Source organism: Oncorhynchus kisutch, unplaced genomic scaffold (assembly GCF_002021735.2).
Source record: "Oncorhynchus kisutch isolate 150728-3 unplaced genomic scaffold, Okis_V2 Okis05a-Okis16b_hom, whole genome shotgun sequence".
Taxonomy (NCBI): Eukaryota; Metazoa; Chordata; class Actinopteri; order Salmoniformes; family Salmonidae; genus Oncorhynchus; species Oncorhynchus kisutch.
Genome location: NW_022261982.1, coordinates 6,707,905 through 6,724,047, shown reverse-complemented (window position 1 = coordinate 6,724,047; position 16,143 = coordinate 6,707,905). Strand labels below are relative to the sequence as shown.

Sequence of the window (16,143 nt, the reverse complement as noted above, 5' to 3'; positions counted from 1 at the left end):
GGCTTGGAAAAACTCCCTAGAAAGGCCAGAACCAAGGAAGAAACTTAGAGAGGAACCAGGCTTTGAGGGGTGGCCAGTCCTCTTCTGGCTGTGCTGGGTGGAGATGTTCATAGATGACCAGCAGGGTCAAATAATAATGGTGGTTGTCGAGGGTGCAACAGGTCAGCACCTCAGGAGTAAATGTCAGTTTGCTTTTCATAGCCGATCATTGATAGTTTCTCTTCTGCTCCTGCTGTCTCTAGAGAGTTGGAAACAGCAGTACTGAATTAGACAGACATGCACCTTAAATGTTTGTTTGTGGACCTCCATGATACCATAGGAGGTCTGCATCAACGGACTTCAGTGCAGGTAGTGCCTCATCAGAGAGAGAACATTTCAGTTGCTCTACAGTTTTGAAGCTGAATGTAATGATTATCAGAACATGAAAAAAGATAAAATATTTTTACAGAATAAAGTGCCAGAACTGTCAAGAAAATAACTTTTGTGTCCGTTTGTCTTTATTACCACAGACCGACTCAGATTAAGTCTGAGGCCGTTAACGTCAACAGTGAGGACAACAGTGAGGACAAACCCAGCCTGCCACTCTCCTCCGTCCAAACCTACAGTTACTGGGTCCTGATTGTGACAGTGGAGCCCAGTTTGCTCTGCAGGATCCAGAGATGGCATCAGTGAAGCTGGAAGACTGCAGTCAAACACTGGAGCTGAATGTCAGCATTAAAAATGAAGAAGAGGAGGAGGAGAAGATTAGGACAACTGTTAGTCATGGTAAGAGCTGGTTCTATCTATAAATTATCTTCATATATTAGACCTCCATAAGTTATGACCAGTCTATTGCTAGGTTGAATTCTGTAATTCTGACATCACACATCCCTGAACAACTCAAGACTTCACAGCGAAGCAAAACATTTCAAATCAAACAAATCAAATTTATTTATATAGCCCTTCATACATCAGCTGATATCTCAAAGTGCTGTACAGAAACCCAGCCTAAAACCCCAAACAGCAAGCAATGCAGGTGTAGAAGCACGGTGGCTAGGAAAAACTCCCTAGAAAGGCCAATACCTAGGAAGAAACCTAGAGAGGAACCAGGCTATGTGGGGTGGCCAGTCCTCTTCTGGCTGTGCCGGGTGGAGATTATAACAGAACATGGCCAAGATGTTCAAATGTTCATAAATGACCAGCATGGTCGAATAATAATAAGGCAGAACAGTTGAAACTGGAGCAGCAGCACAGTCAGGTGGAAGTTGAAACTGGAGCAGCAGCATGGCCAGGTGGACTGGGGACAGCAAGGAGTCATCATGTCAGGTAGTCCTGGGGCATGGTCCTAGGGCTCAGGTCAGTTGAAACTGGAACAGCACCATGGCCAGGTGGACTGGGGACAGCAAGGAGTCATCATGTCAGGTAGTCCTGGGGCATGGTCCTAGGGCTCAGGTCCTCCGAGAGAGAGAAAGAAAGAGAGAAGGAGAGAATTAGAGAACGCACACTTAGATTCACACAGGACACCGAATAGGACAGGAGAAGTACTCCAGATATAACAAACTGACCCCAGCCCCCCGACACATAAACTACTGCAGCATAAATACTGGAGGCTGAGACAGTTTTAAAAACTTGTAACGCCTGCCTTTGCCCACACATTGTCTCAAGAACGTTGAAAATGTTTAATACCCTCAATCACCAAGTTAGGCATACCTCATTTCAAAATAGGCCATGACATCATCACTGTCAATATTGAATTATAATTTGTTTGCTGCACAGAATATCAGATCTCAACAACGATTGGAGAAGTGTTGAACATAACCAGTAGACTACCACATCCTGATGATTTATATCTGATACATATATATTTAATATTTAATATTCCATCTCAAGGATGAGATGGAAACAGGATGCACCTGAGTTCAATTCAAAAGTTTGGGGTCACTTAACACCAGTCTCAACGTCAACAGTGAAGAAGCGACTCCGGGATGCTGGCCTTCTAGGCAGAGTTGTAAAGGCCAGTTTTTTTGCTTCTTTAGTCTGAACCACAGTTTTCAGCATCATAAATTCCAAAGTTTTATTTTTACCCCTTTTTCGTGGATTCCAATTGTTAAGTAGCTTCTATCTTGTCCCTACAACTCCTGGGCTCAGGAGAGACGAAGGTTGAACGTCATGCGTCCTCCGATACACAACCCAAACAAGCCACACTGCTTCTTAACACAGCGTGCATATAACCCGGAAGCCAGCCGCACCAATGTGTCGGAGGAAACACTGTGCAACCTTGGTTTGCGTGCACTGCACCCGGTCCGCCACAGGAGTCGCTGGTGCGCAATGAGGATATCCGCTAGGCCAATTGTGCGCAGCCCTTAACCACTGCGCCACCCGGGAGGCCCTCAAAAGGGTTTTCTAATGATGAATTAGCCTTTTAAAATGATCAACTTGGATAAGCTAACACAACATGCCATTGGATCACAGTAGTGATGGTTGCTGATAATGGGCCTCTGTTCGCCTATGTAGATATTCCATAAAATATCTGCCGTTTCCAGCTACAATAGTCATTTACAACAATAACAATGTCTTCACTGTATTTCTGATCAATTTGATGTTATTTTAATGGACAATCAATGTGCTTTTCTTTCAAAACAAGGACATTTCTAAGTGACCCCAAACGTTTGAACAGTAGTGGATATTTAATATGTTGTATATATCAAGTTGTAGAAACATCTCAAGGATGATCATTGGAAACAGGAAGCATCTGAACTCAATTTTGAGTCTCTTGTTTTTATTTTTTTATTTTTTTACACATTTGCAAAAATGTCTAAACCTGTTTTCACTTTGTCATTATGGGGTATTGTGTGTAGATTGCTGAGGATATTTTGGTATTTAATTATAGAATTAGGCTGTAACATATCAATGTGGAAAAAGTCAAGTGGTCTGAATGCTTTCCGAGGGCACTGTCAGACCCCTTCCCATTTCTCCCATTTTGGTACGTTACAGCCTTCTTCTAAAATTGATTTACATGTTTTTCCTCGTCAATCTACACACACTATCCCATAATGACATCACAATATCCCATAATGACATCACAATATCCCATAATGACATCGCAATATCCCATAATGACATCACAATATCCCATAATGACATCACAATATCCCATAATGACATCACAATATCCCATAATGACATCACAATATCCCATAATGACATCACAATATCCCATAATAACATCACAATATCCCATAATGACATCACAATATCCCATAATGACATCACAATATCCCATAATGACATCACAATACCCCATAATGACATCACAATATCCCATAATGACATCACAATATCCCATAATAACATCACAATATCCCATAATGACAAAGCCAAAACAGGTTTTTAGAAATTCTTGCAAATGTTATTTTTTTTTTAAATGCTTTTTTACATAAGTTTTCAGACCCTTTGCTATGAGATGATCCTTGAGATGTTTCTACAACTTGGAGTCCACCTGTGGTAAATTAAATTGATTGGACATGATTTGGACAGGCACACACCTGTCTATGTCAGGTCCCACATTTGACACTGCATGTCAGAGTTAAAACCAAGTCATGAGGTGGAAGGATTTGTCTGTAGAGCTCCGTGACAGGATTGTGTCGGCACAGATCTGGAGACCGGTACCAAACCATTTCTGCAGCATTAAATGTCGCAAGAACACAGAGGCCTCCATTATTCTTCAATGGAAGAAGTTTGGAACCACCAAGACTCGTCCTAGAGCTGGCCACCCGGACAAACCGAGCAATCGGGGGATAAGGGCCTTGGTCAGGGAGGTGGCCAAGAACCCGATGGTTCTTCTCTGACAGAGCCCCAGAGTTCCTCTATGGAGATGAGAGAATCTTCCAGAAGGACAACCATCTCTGCAGGACTCCACTAATCATGCCTTTATGGTAGAGTGCCCAGACGGAAGCCACTCCTCCGTAAAATGCACATGACAGTCCGCTTGGAATTTGCCAAAAGGCACCTAAAGCACTCTGACCATGAGAAACAAGATTCTCTGGTCTGATGAAACCAAGATTGAACTCTTTGGCCTGAATGCCAAGCGTCATGTCTGGAGAAAACCTGGCACCATCCCTACAGTGAAGCATGGTGGTGGCAGCAGCATGCTGTGGGGATGTTTTTCAGCGGCAGGGAGTGGGTGACTAGTCAGGACCAAGGGACAGATGAACGTAGCAAAGTATAGAGAGATCATTTATGAAAACCAACTTGAGAGCACTCGGGACCTCAGACTGGGGTGAAGGTTCACCTTCCAACAGGACAACGACCCGAAGCACACAGCCAAGACAACGTGGGAGTGGCTTCGGTACAAGTCTCTGAATGTCATTGAGTGGCCCAGCCAGAGCCCGGACTTGAACCCGATCAAACATCTCTGGAGAGACCTGAAAATAGCTTTGCAGAGACGATCCCCATCCAACCTGACAGAGCTTGAGAGCTTCTGCAGAGAAGAATGGGAGAAACTCCCCAAATACAAGTATGCCAAGCTTGTAGCTTCATACCCAACGAGACTCAAGACTGTAATTGCTGCCAGAGGTGCTTCAACTAACTATTGTATAAACGGTCTGAATACTTACGTAAATGTAATATTTCAGTTATTTCTAAAAACCTGTTTTTGCCCTTGTCATTATGGGGTATTGTGATGTCATTATGGGGTATTGCGATGTCATTATGGGGTATTGCGATGTCATTATGGGGTATTGCGATGCCATTATGGGGTATTGTGATGTCATTATGGGGTATTGCGATGTCATTATGGGGTATTGCGATGTCATTTTGGGGTATTGTGATGTCATTATGGGGTATTGCGATGTCATAATGGGGTATTGTGATGCCATTATGGGGTATTGTGATGCCATTATGGGGTATTGCGATGTCATTATGGGGTATTGCGATGTCATTATGGGGTATTTAATGCCATTATGGGGTATTGTTTGTAGATTGATGTGAAGGGGAAAAAAACGATTTAATCAATTTTAGAATAAGGCTGTAATGTAACAAGACGTGGAAAAAAATCAAGGGGTCTATTTACTTTTTGAATGCAGTGTAGATGTTATTTCATGCTACTGAGACTTGTATGGATGACACCAGTATTGCCAGCATTTGTTTTATTCACTGGGCTATCTGGGGATCTCCCACCTGTAGCACACGCTCCAGCAGGTATATCTCTCTAGTCACCCCCAAAACCAATTCTTTCTTTGGCCGCCTCTCCTTCCAGTTCTCTGCTGCCAATGACTGGAACGAACTACAAAAATCTCTGAAACTGGAAACACTTATCTCCCTCACTAGCTTTAAGCACCAACTGTCAGAGCAGCTCACAGATTACTGCACCTGTACATAGCCCACCTATAATTTAGCCCAAACAACTACCTCTTTCCCAACTGTATTTAATTTTAATTAATTTATTTATTTTGCTCCTTTGCACCCCATTATTTTTTATTTCTACTTTGCACATTCTTCCATTGCAAAACTACCATTCCAGTATTTTACTTGCTATATTGTATTTACTTTGCCATCATGGCCTTTTTTGCCTTTACCTCCCTTCTCACCTCACATTGTATATAGACTTGTTTATACTGCATTATTGACTGTATGTTTGTTTTTACTCCATGTGTAACTCTGTGTCGTTTTATCTGTCGAACTGCTTTGCTTTATCTTGGCCAGGTCGCAATTGTAAATGAGAACTTGTTCTCAACTTGCCTACCTGGTTAAATAAAGGTAAAATAAAATAAAATAAAAAATCTGGAGTGATCAGAGAGGAGACTAAAGAAGTGAAGTAGACAAACTGCCGGTGTTTTAAAGTTCTATGAAATGAGTCTGTGTCGTTACTAACCCTTGTGATTTTGAGTGGAGGATGATATGAAATGAGTCTATGTAGTTACTAACCCTTGTGATGTTGCGTGTAAGATGGTATAGCTCATCATTTTCACCACTTTTGCCTCCTACCCAGTTTTAGAATAGTTTGATTCCCCTTCCCATACAGCCTACTGAAATGAATACATACACTACCGTTGAAAAGTTTAGGGTCACTTAGAAATGTCCTTGTTTTTGAAAGAAAAGTATGTTTTTTTTGTCCATTAAAATAACATCAAATTGACCATTAATAAGGTGGAGACGTTGTTAATGTTGTAAATGACTTGTAGCTGGAAACGGATGATTTAAAAAAAAAATGGAATATCTACATAGGTGTACAGAGGCCCATTATCAGGAACCATCACTCCTGTGATCCAATGGCATGTTGTGTTAGCTAATTAATCCAAGTTTATCATTTTTAAGGGCTGATTGATCATTACAAAACCCTGAAAACTGTGGTGCTGATTAAAGAAGCAATAAAACCGCCCTTTTTTAGACAAGTTGAGTATCTGGGTCATTTGTTTCTTTCAAAAACAAGGACATTTGTCACTTTAGAATTTATTAATATATTTCACCACTAATGGTAGTGTATTAATTAATAAATTAATAAAAATGTAACCTTTATTTTACTTCCTTAGCATACTGATTATTGTCCGGAATTTCGGATGACTGACGTGCCCAAAGTAAAGTGCCTAGAAGCTAGGATATGCATATACTTGATAGCATTGGATAGAAAACACTGAAGTTTCTAAAACTGTTAAAATAATGTCTGTGACTATAACAGAACTGATATGACAGGCGAAAACCTAGAGGAAAATCCATCCGGAATATTCATTATTTGAGGTCACAGGTTTTTTCAATGCTTGCCTATGGGATATACAAATAGATAGGACCCAGGTTGCAGTTCCTTTGGCTTCCACTAGTTGTCAACAGTCTTTAGAAAGGGTTTCAGGCTTGTTTTTTGAAAAATGAACAAGTATTTGTAGTTTTTCCAAAGTGTCCCCCATTACAAAAGTAGCCATGTTGCGCGCATCAACGAGAATGCGCTCTTCGTTATTCGTCTTCGCTATTGAACACACTATTCTCCGTATTAAATATGATTGTTTATTTAGATATTAGAATACCTGAGGATTAATTAGAAACATCGTTTGACTTGTTTGGACCAACTTTACCGGTAACTTTTTGGATTCGTTTGTGTGCATGTTGAACGAGTGAATTACTGAATCAAGCGCGCCAACTAACCTGACAGTTTTGGGATATAATGAAAGACTTTATCGAACAAAACAACCATTCATTGTGTAGCTGGGACCCTTGGGATTGCAATCAGAGGAAGATCTTCAAAGGTAAGTGATTTATTTAATTGCTGTCTGTGATTTTGTGACGCCTGTGCTAGTTGAAAAAGTATTTTGACGTGGGGCGCTGTCCTCAGATAATAGCATGGTATGCTTTCTCCGTAAAGCCTTTTTCAAATCTGACAACGCAGTTGGATTAACAAGAAGCTTTTAAATGATGTCAGACACTTGTATTTTCATGAATGTTTAATATTACGATTTCTGTATTTTGAATTTTGCGCTCTGCAATTTCACCAGATGTTGTCGTAGGTGTCCCACTAGCGTTTGGACATGCACCCAAACAGGTTAACTAGGCAAGTCAGTTAAGATCAAATTCTTATTTTTAATGACAGCCTAGGAACAGTGGGTTAACTGCCTTGTTCAGGGGCAGAACGACAGATTTTTACCTTGTCAGCTCAGGGATTCGATCTTGCAACCTTTCGGTTGCTCTAACCACTAGGCTACCTGTCACCCGGTATGGCCAGAAAAGGACTGGTCACCACTCTGAGCCTGGTTCCTCTCTAGGTTTCTTCCTAGGTTACTGCTTTCTAGGGAGTTTTTTTTGTGGCCACTGTGCTTCTACATCTGCATTTCTTGCTCTTTGGGGATTTTAGGCTGGATTTCTGTTAACTTCACTAGGTAGGGGGCAGCATTTAGAAATTTGGAATGAACAGCGTGCCCAAATTAAACTGCCTGCTACGCAGGCCCATAAGCTAGGATATGCATATAATTAGTAGATTTGTATAGAAAGCACTCTGAAGTTTCCAAAACTGTTAAAATAATGTCTGAGTATAACAGAACTGATATGGCAGGCGAAAACCAGAGGAAAATCCAACCAGGAAGTACTATTATTTTGAAAGGCTGTTTTTCCATTGAAAGCCTATCCACCATACGAAGACTTAGGACCCAGTTGAAATCAGTCTTCTTCAACATGTGACCAGTTTTTAGGCATTGTTTCAGAACTCGATGGCTTCCTCAACATGTGACCAGTCGTTAGGCATTGTTTTAGGCTTTTACTCTGAAAAATGAGGGAGATACACCACTTTCAATAACAGGACAGTGGAAATTTCCATCCATGAGCCAGGCACGTGATCGGGAGCGTGCATTTCTTGTTTACCTTTTTCAATTGACAAAGCTTTCGTCCAGTTGAAATATTATTGATTATTATTAAAAGCAACCTGAGGATTGATTTTAAACATCATTTGACATGTTTCTATTATTGTTAATTGTACTTTTTTCAAACTTTTCGTCTTGGTGTTGAGAGTGCGGATTGTGCCTTTTGGATTTCTGAAATAAACGCACCAACAAAACGGAGGTATTTGGACATAAAGATGAACTTTATCGAACTAAACAATCATTTGTTGTCTAACATGGAGACCTGGGAGTGCCACCAGATGAAGATCATCAAAGGTTAGTGATTAATTTAATCGCTATTTCTGACTGTTATGAGACCTCTCCTTGGCTGGAAAATGGCTGTATGGTTTTCTGTGCCTCGGTGCTGACCTAACATAATCGTTTGGTGTGCTTTCGCCGTAAAGCCTATTTGAAATTGAACACTGTGGATGGATTTACAAGATGTTTATCTTTAAAATGGTGTTAAATACTTGAATGTTTGAGGAATTTTAATTATGGGATTTCTGTTGTTTTGAATTTGGCGCCCTGCAATTTCACCGGCTGTTGTCGAGGTGGGACGCTAGCAGACAGGTTAAGCACTTTGTGACAACTACTGATGTAAAAAGGGATTCATAAAATACATTTGGTGAACATTTATATGACACCAACTGACTGCTTTTTCTGATGTTCACACAGGAGACCATGTTGATACATTCTCAACATTCAGAGAGCAACAGCAGGAAGATCAGAGAGCTAAGAGGTCTCTTCACTGCCCACATTGTGAAGAGATTTTCCCATTTCTATCAAAGCTAAAAACACACCAACGTATACACACAGGAGAGAAGCCTTACTCCTGCTCTGACTGTGGAAAATGCTTCAAAACATCAACTCAGCTAAAAGTTCACCAGAGAACACACACAGGAGAGAAGCCTTTCTTCTGCCCTGACTGTGGAACTAGTTTCTCTCAACTTTCCCACTTAAAATCACATGAACGTATACATACAGGGGAGAAGCCATACTCCTGCTCTGACTGTGGAAAATGTTTTAAAACGTCAAATGAGCTAAACGTTCACCAGAGAACACACACAGGAGAGAAGCCTTTCTTCTGCTCTGATTGTGGGGCGAGTTTCTCTCATTTGGGCACCTTAAAAACACACCAACTTATACACACCGGAGAGAAGCCTTACTCCTGCTCTGACTGTGGAAAACAGTTTAAAACATCAACTCAGCTAAAAGTTCATCAGAAGACTCACACAGGAGAGAAGCCTTACGTCTGCTCTGACTGTGGGAAATGCTTCAAAACATCAACTGAGCTAAAAGTTCATCAGAGAACACACACAGGAGAGAAGCCATATTACTGCTCTGACTGTGGAACTAGTTTCTCTAAATTTTCACACTTAAAAACACATAAACGTATACATACAGGAGAGAAGCCTTTCTTCTGCTCTGACTGTGGGGTGAGTTTCTCTCGTTTGGGCACCTTAAAAATACACCACCGTATACACACAGGAGCGAAGCCTTATTCCTGCTCTGACTGTGGAAAATGTTTTAAAAAATCAAATGAGCTAAAAGTTCATCAGAGAACACACACAGGAGAGAAGCCTTTCTTCTGCCCTGACTGTGGAACTAGTTTCTCTCAACTTTCCCACTTAAAATCACATGAACGTATACATACAGGGGAGAAGCCATACTCCTGTTCTGACTGTGGAAAATGCTTCACAACATCAACTCATCTAAAAGTTCATCAGAGAACACACACAGGAGAGAAGCCTTATTACTGCTCTGACTGTGGAAAATGTTTTAAAACATCAAATGAGCTAAAAGTTCACCAGAGAACACACACAGGAGAGAAGCCTTTCTTCTGCTCTGATTGTGGGGCGAGTTTCTCTCATCTGGGCACCTTAAAAACACACCAACTTATACACACCGGAGAGAAGCCTTACTCCTGCTCTGACTGTGGAAAACGTTTTAAAACATCAACTCAGCTAAAAGTTCACCAGAAGACTCACACAGGAGAGAAGCCTTACGTCTGCTCTGATTGTGGAAAATGCTTCAAAACATCAACTGAGCTAAAAGTTCATCAGAGAACACACACAGGAGAGAAGCCGTATTACTGCTCTGACTGTGGAACTAGTTTCTCTAAATTTTCCCACTTAAAAACACATGAACTTATACATACAGGAGAGAAGCCTTTCTTCTGCTCTGACTGTGGGGTGAGTTTCTCTCGACTGGGCACCTTAAAAACACACCAACGTATACACACAGGAGAGAAGCCTTTCTTCTGCTCTAACTGTGGAAAACGTTTTAAAACATCAACTCAGCTAAAAGTTCATCAGAGAACACACACAGGAGAGAAGCCTTTCTTCTGCCCTGACTGTGGAACTAGTTTCTCTCAACCTTCCCACTTAAAATCCCATGAACATATACATACAGGGGAGAAGCCTAACTCCTGCTCTGACTTTGGAAAATGTTTTAAAACATAAAATGAGCTAAAAGTTCAACAGAGAACACTGATAGGAGAAAAGCCTTACTCCTGTTCTGACTGTGGGGTGAGTTTCTCTCGACTGGATCCCTTAAAAACACCAACATATACGTGCTCTGCTCTGCCTGTGTAAAATGCTTCAAAACAGCAACTGAGCTAAAAGTTGATCAGAGAACATGCGCATGAGAGAAGCCTGCTTACGTCTTCTCTGACTTTTGGGTTAGTTTCTCTCACCATAGCAACTTAAAACACCAATGTATACACACAGGAGAGAAGTCTTACTCCTGCTCTGTGGAAGGGTGGGCGTGTAAGTCAAACGTCTAGCCAAAGGCTGCGTATTTGAATCTCATCAAGAAGGACTAGCATTTTAGCTAAGTAGCAACTTCTTACTACTTTTTACCTATGTCAGCATGTTAACTTAGCATGCAACTACTAAGCATGTTAGCTAACCTTTCCCCTTAACCCATTTAACTCTACCTAAAACCCCTCACCCCTAACCAAGCTAACGTTAGCAAAAACAAATTGGAATTCGTAACATATCATACATATTACAAGTTCGTAACATGTTGTATAAATAGCAATGCGTAAAATAACATACGAATTGTAATTCTTAACATACGATACGTCCTGCAAGTCGTATTATACTGAACAACAATCTAAACGTAACAAGTTCAAAGATTTACAGTTTGTGTAAGGAAATCAGTCAATTGAAATAAATGAGTCCCTAATCTATGGATGTCACATGACTGGGCAGGGGCTCAGGCATGGGTGGGACTTGGGAGGACATAGCCCCACTTGGGAGCCAGGCCCAGCCAATCAGCATGAGTTTTTCCCCACAAAAGGTCTTGATTACAGACAGAAATACTACTCAGCCCCCTCCCAGACAATCCTGCAGGTGAAGAGGTCCTGGGCTGCCGTGGTTACATGTGATCTGCAGTTGTGAGGCCGGATGGATGTACTGCCAAATTCTCTAAAAGGACATTAGAGGTGGCTTATGGTAGAGATAGAAATATTGAGTTCTCTGGCAACGTCTATGGTGGACATTCTTGCAGTCATCACGAGAATTGCACATTCCCTAAACTTGAAACATCTGTGACATTGTGTTGTTTGGCCTTTTATTGTCCCCAGCACAAGGTAAACCTGTGTAATGATAATGCTGTTTTATCAGCATCTTGATATGCCACACCTGTCAGGTGGATGGAACATTACTGGATTTTTTTATTTCAGCTCATGAAACCAACACTTTACATGTTTAGTTTATATTTTAGTTCAGTTTATATTGGTAGTCCAATGTAATCGAACATACTAAATGGAGTGGCACGGATGTTTATTTTGTATAATATAATACGTTTTGCTCTGACACCAGGTTGTCCCTCTGCAGTATTCTGTGGGAAGGAGCTAGTATACACTTTTTTTATTGAACGAGGCAAGTCAGTTAAGAACAAATTCTTACATGTATCAGATAGAGATGATCACTTTTTCTATTTTTTGGGGCGGGGGGTGTTTTAAAGCTTTATTTAATGTTACACAGTTTATAAAATGAATACATGTGTTTATTAATTGTCTTTAAAACTAGATGAGTTATTTTAGTTACTGATCATGAATGTGTTTGGATAACTGCATTGAAGCAAACTTTATTGATCTGCCAATGAAAAATAAAGTTACATGAATATGTACTGGTCAACCTCTTCTTCTCTTTAGTATTCAGTTCTTCATATTAGATCTGACAGTATGAATGGTTCTTATGGGCTGAGTGCCTGGAGTGTTTTTGTATGACTACAGTCAGGAGTTCTCTCTGACCCTGTGACTTCACCAGCACATTAAGTACATTCGTCTTAAGATAGCCAGGTGAGACAACCACATGTCACAGTAAACACATTTCTCCTCAATTAGTCAGTTTCACATTATTATTATTATTATTATTATTTGTATTATTTGTGGGGGTTTTTTAGGGGGGGGGGGTACTCTTTAAAGACGTAGGTGTTTCAGACCATTTCGGGCAGTTGGGCAGAGACTCTGCTTCACTGACATCAGAGGGATAAAGTGTGAAAAAAATGATCTGTTTGCAAACAATGTAAAAAAAAACATTTATAATTGAGTTATTAATAAAGCCACATTCAAAAATGGTCTCTATCTTGTTTTCTTGAGTAAGGCAGCTCCAAAATGCAGGTCTTTCAGCCTAGCTCATTGTCTTCTGTGGAGGTGGGTTAAGCCAGCAGAAAATAGAGCGTTTGTGCCGTGATTGGCTCAGTGTTCTGTCATTCATGTGGACAATACGTCACTACCAAGTCTAATCGTAGAACTTCAAAATTCAAGCCCCTTGGGTGCTGCCATAGAGTTACATTATAAGTGCCCATCCAAGAAGGCTCAAGGTCATTGTCCACAGATAGAATAACTTCAAATCATGTGATATCTACAGTCGCTTTGATTGGACTGATCATGTCAACAACATACTTTCAACATCTGAGCAAGCAGTCATCATCAAGTCGACAGTCTACTGGCAAATCCTTTTTAATCTTTGTCTTATGAAGAGAAATAATGAGAAATTTTAGATAAAATGTGCCCACAAATTACTGCCGCACCACCTTCCTGTTCAAGTGAGCACAGCACAGCAAGGTGAGTCCAAAAATGTCTTGTATGCTGCTGCATAAATTATGTAATATGCCAGGGAGATTTGTATACTGTAGCTAAGAAAGTAATACTAAGTGTATGTTGTGTAGTAAGATGTTAGTAGCCCATGTGCCTCACCCTAATAATTTTATTTAATTTCACATCTTAATTTTGCCTACTGTTCTGACTTGGTGGTTCACATGTAGCCTATATCCTGTTTTTGAGAAATGTAATCATTGTCTGCATGTATGCCCCTTTATTTATCCTACGGTTCTGACTTGGCGTACAAGGAGAACACTGTAAGAACGGCCCATGTTCTGAATTATGTTGCTGTACATTTCCAAAGTGCTGAACAAATAGTTACATTGACTACGTCCATCCTAGCTCGCTCATTAATGGCTTAATCGAAATTACGGATTGCCTCTTATCGTCCCCTTATGCCATAGTTTGTACATCTCAATTGTCAGTAGAAACCACAATTGTAAGTCTGCCATGTTATTTTAAAAGGCAGTAAATGAGGCTGAATGAAATGTTTCGTTGCCAGACAAGGCTCCGCTGATAGCCAGGTGAAGCAGTGGTAAGTTGTTGAGTTTGAAGGCACAAGGGGGGAGCCCAGCCAACAGAGAATTGAGAAATGTTTTGGTACTCTTCTCCAGATCTGTGCCTCACCACAAATCTGTCTCGGAGCTCGACGGAAAATTTCTTCGACCTCATTGCTTGGTTTTTGCTCTGACTTGCACTGTCAACTGTGGGACCTTAAAAAGACAGGTGTGATCCTTTTCCAATCATGTCCATACATTTGAATTTGCCACAGGTGGACTCCAATCAAGTTGTAGAAACATCTCAAGGGTGATCAATGGAAACAGGATGCACTTGAGCTGAACTTTGAGTCTCAGAGGAAAGGGTCTGTGTCACGAATATTACTGAAGGTGGCTCCCCTTCTTGTTCGGGTGGCGGTCGTCGCTGGTCTACTAGCTGCCACCGATCCTTTGTCCCGTGTTCGTTTGGTTTTGTCTAATTGGTTTCACCTGTTCATTGTTTGGTTGTTAGGGTGGGGTTATTTAAGTTCGTGTAGCCCGCTTCTGTTTTTGCGGGCTTGTTCTTCTGTACTTGTGAGAGGTGTTAGTGTTTTGTTGGGTTTTCTCGCTGTCCTGGTATTTTACCTAAGGGTACTATTTTATTTTTATAGTTACTCCTGTGTTGGGTATACTATTTTGTTCCTTTGATTTTGGACATTAAAGCGTGTTTTTTCCCACATCCTTTGCTCTCTGCGCCTGACTCCACACCCATTCACTCATTGAGCGTTACAGAAGCCCGCACCCACCTTATGGAGTCAGTAGGAGCAGCGACCACTCCTCTCCCCACGATGGAGGAGAGAGTCCTTCATCACACGTCCATCCTCCATCGCATCGGATCAGCGATGGATCAAATGATGGAGAGGATGGACCGTTGGGAGAGGAGTGGTCTCCCTACTACCCCACCTACCCTCCCACCAGCAACTCTACCATCTCCTCCAGCGGGATCCGGTGCCAGTGCTCTGCGCATTACGCCTCTGAGGGAGTACGATGGAGCGGCGGCGGGGTGCCAGGGATTTCTGCTACAACTAGATCTCTACCTAGCCACCGTTCGGCCGGCTCCCTCGGGCAAGGAGAGAGTGAGTGTCCTCGTCTCTTGCCTGACGGGTAGAGCACTGGAGTGGGCCAATGTTGTCTGGAACGGGCCCTACTCAGCGAGGGGCGACTACCCGGAGTTCACCCGCCGTTTCCGGGCCGTGTTTGATCACCCTCCGGAGGGCCGAGCGGCGGGTGAGAGGTTGTTCCATCTCCGCCAGGGGACGAGGAGCGCGCAGGACTTTGCGCTGGATTTCCGGACTTTGGCCGCTGGAGCAGGGTGGAACAACAGGGCCCTGATAGACCATTACAGGTGTAGCCTGAGAGAGGACGTCCGCAGGGAGCTGGCTTGTCGGGACACTATGCTCAGCCTGGATGAACTGATAGACCTGTCGATCCGGTTAGACCATCTGCAAGCTGCTCGCGGACGTTCTGAAAGGGTCCTGTTAGTTCCACCTCCTGACCCTCCCGCTCCTATCCCGATGGAGCTAGGAGGGGCCGCATCTAGGGAGATCGGAGGAGGAGGCTCCTCCTGTACCAGTTGTGGCCGGAGAGGGCACACTTCAGGTCGGTGCTGGAGGAGTTCATCTGGGAGTCGAGAGGGCAGGCAGAACACTCCTCGGTTACCCCAGGTGAGTCGGCACCACACTCTCCCAGAGTTTCCTGTTGGTCACATGTTTTTATTAATTTGTTTCCTTAAATTTGTTCCCTCTCTCCAGCATAAGGCGCTAGTCGATTCAGGCGCAGCTGGGAACTTTATAGATCGCGGACTCGCTCAGAGGTTGAGGATTCCGTTAGTTAAGGTAGAACCCCATTTTCCCGTGCACTCTTTAGATAGTCGACCGTTAGGGTCAGGGCTGGTCAGGGAGGCCACAATTCCTTTGGAGATGATTACGCAGGGGAATCATAAGGAACGGATTAGTCTGTTCCTTATCGATTCACCTGCGTTTCCGGTGGTGCTGGGGATTCCCTGGCTGGCTATTCACAATCCAACGATTTCGTGGAAACCGGGAACTCTCCAGGGGTGGTCTGATGAGTGTTCAGGCAGGTGTGTAGGAGTTTCCTTCAGTGCGACAACGGTGGAGAGTCCAGACCAGGTTTCCACCGTGCGATTTCCCGCTGAGTA

At 42.3% G+C, this 16,143-nt stretch overlaps 1 protein-coding gene across 1 annotated transcript; it reads left to right on the top strand.

Moving 5' to 3' along the window:
* The first annotated feature begins 246 nt into the window (after positions 1-246).
* On the top strand, positions 247-12,923 carry LOC109876994 (gastrula zinc finger protein XlCGF26.1-like). Its single transcript, XM_031813541.1, has 3 exons — positions 247-348; positions 510-765; positions 9,012-12,923. The coding sequence occupies exons 2-3, from the start codon at positions 660-662 to the stop codon at positions 10,796-10,798; spliced, it is 1,893 nt and encodes a 630-aa protein (XP_031669401.1). The 5' UTR covers positions 247-348; positions 510-659; the 3' UTR covers positions 10,799-12,923.
* Positions 12,924-16,143: the final 3,220 nt, after the last annotated feature.

Bases quoted from the DNA above. Each gene is read 5' to 3' on its own strand.
- LOC109876994 (XM_031813541.1), top strand. From the start codon at position 660: ATGGCATCAGTGAAGCTGGAAGACTGCAGTCAAACACTGGAGCTGAAT. The intron at 766-9,011 runs GTAAGAGCTGGT...ATGTTCACACAG, and splicing joins TAGGACAACTGTTAGTCATG to GAGACCATGTTGATACATTC.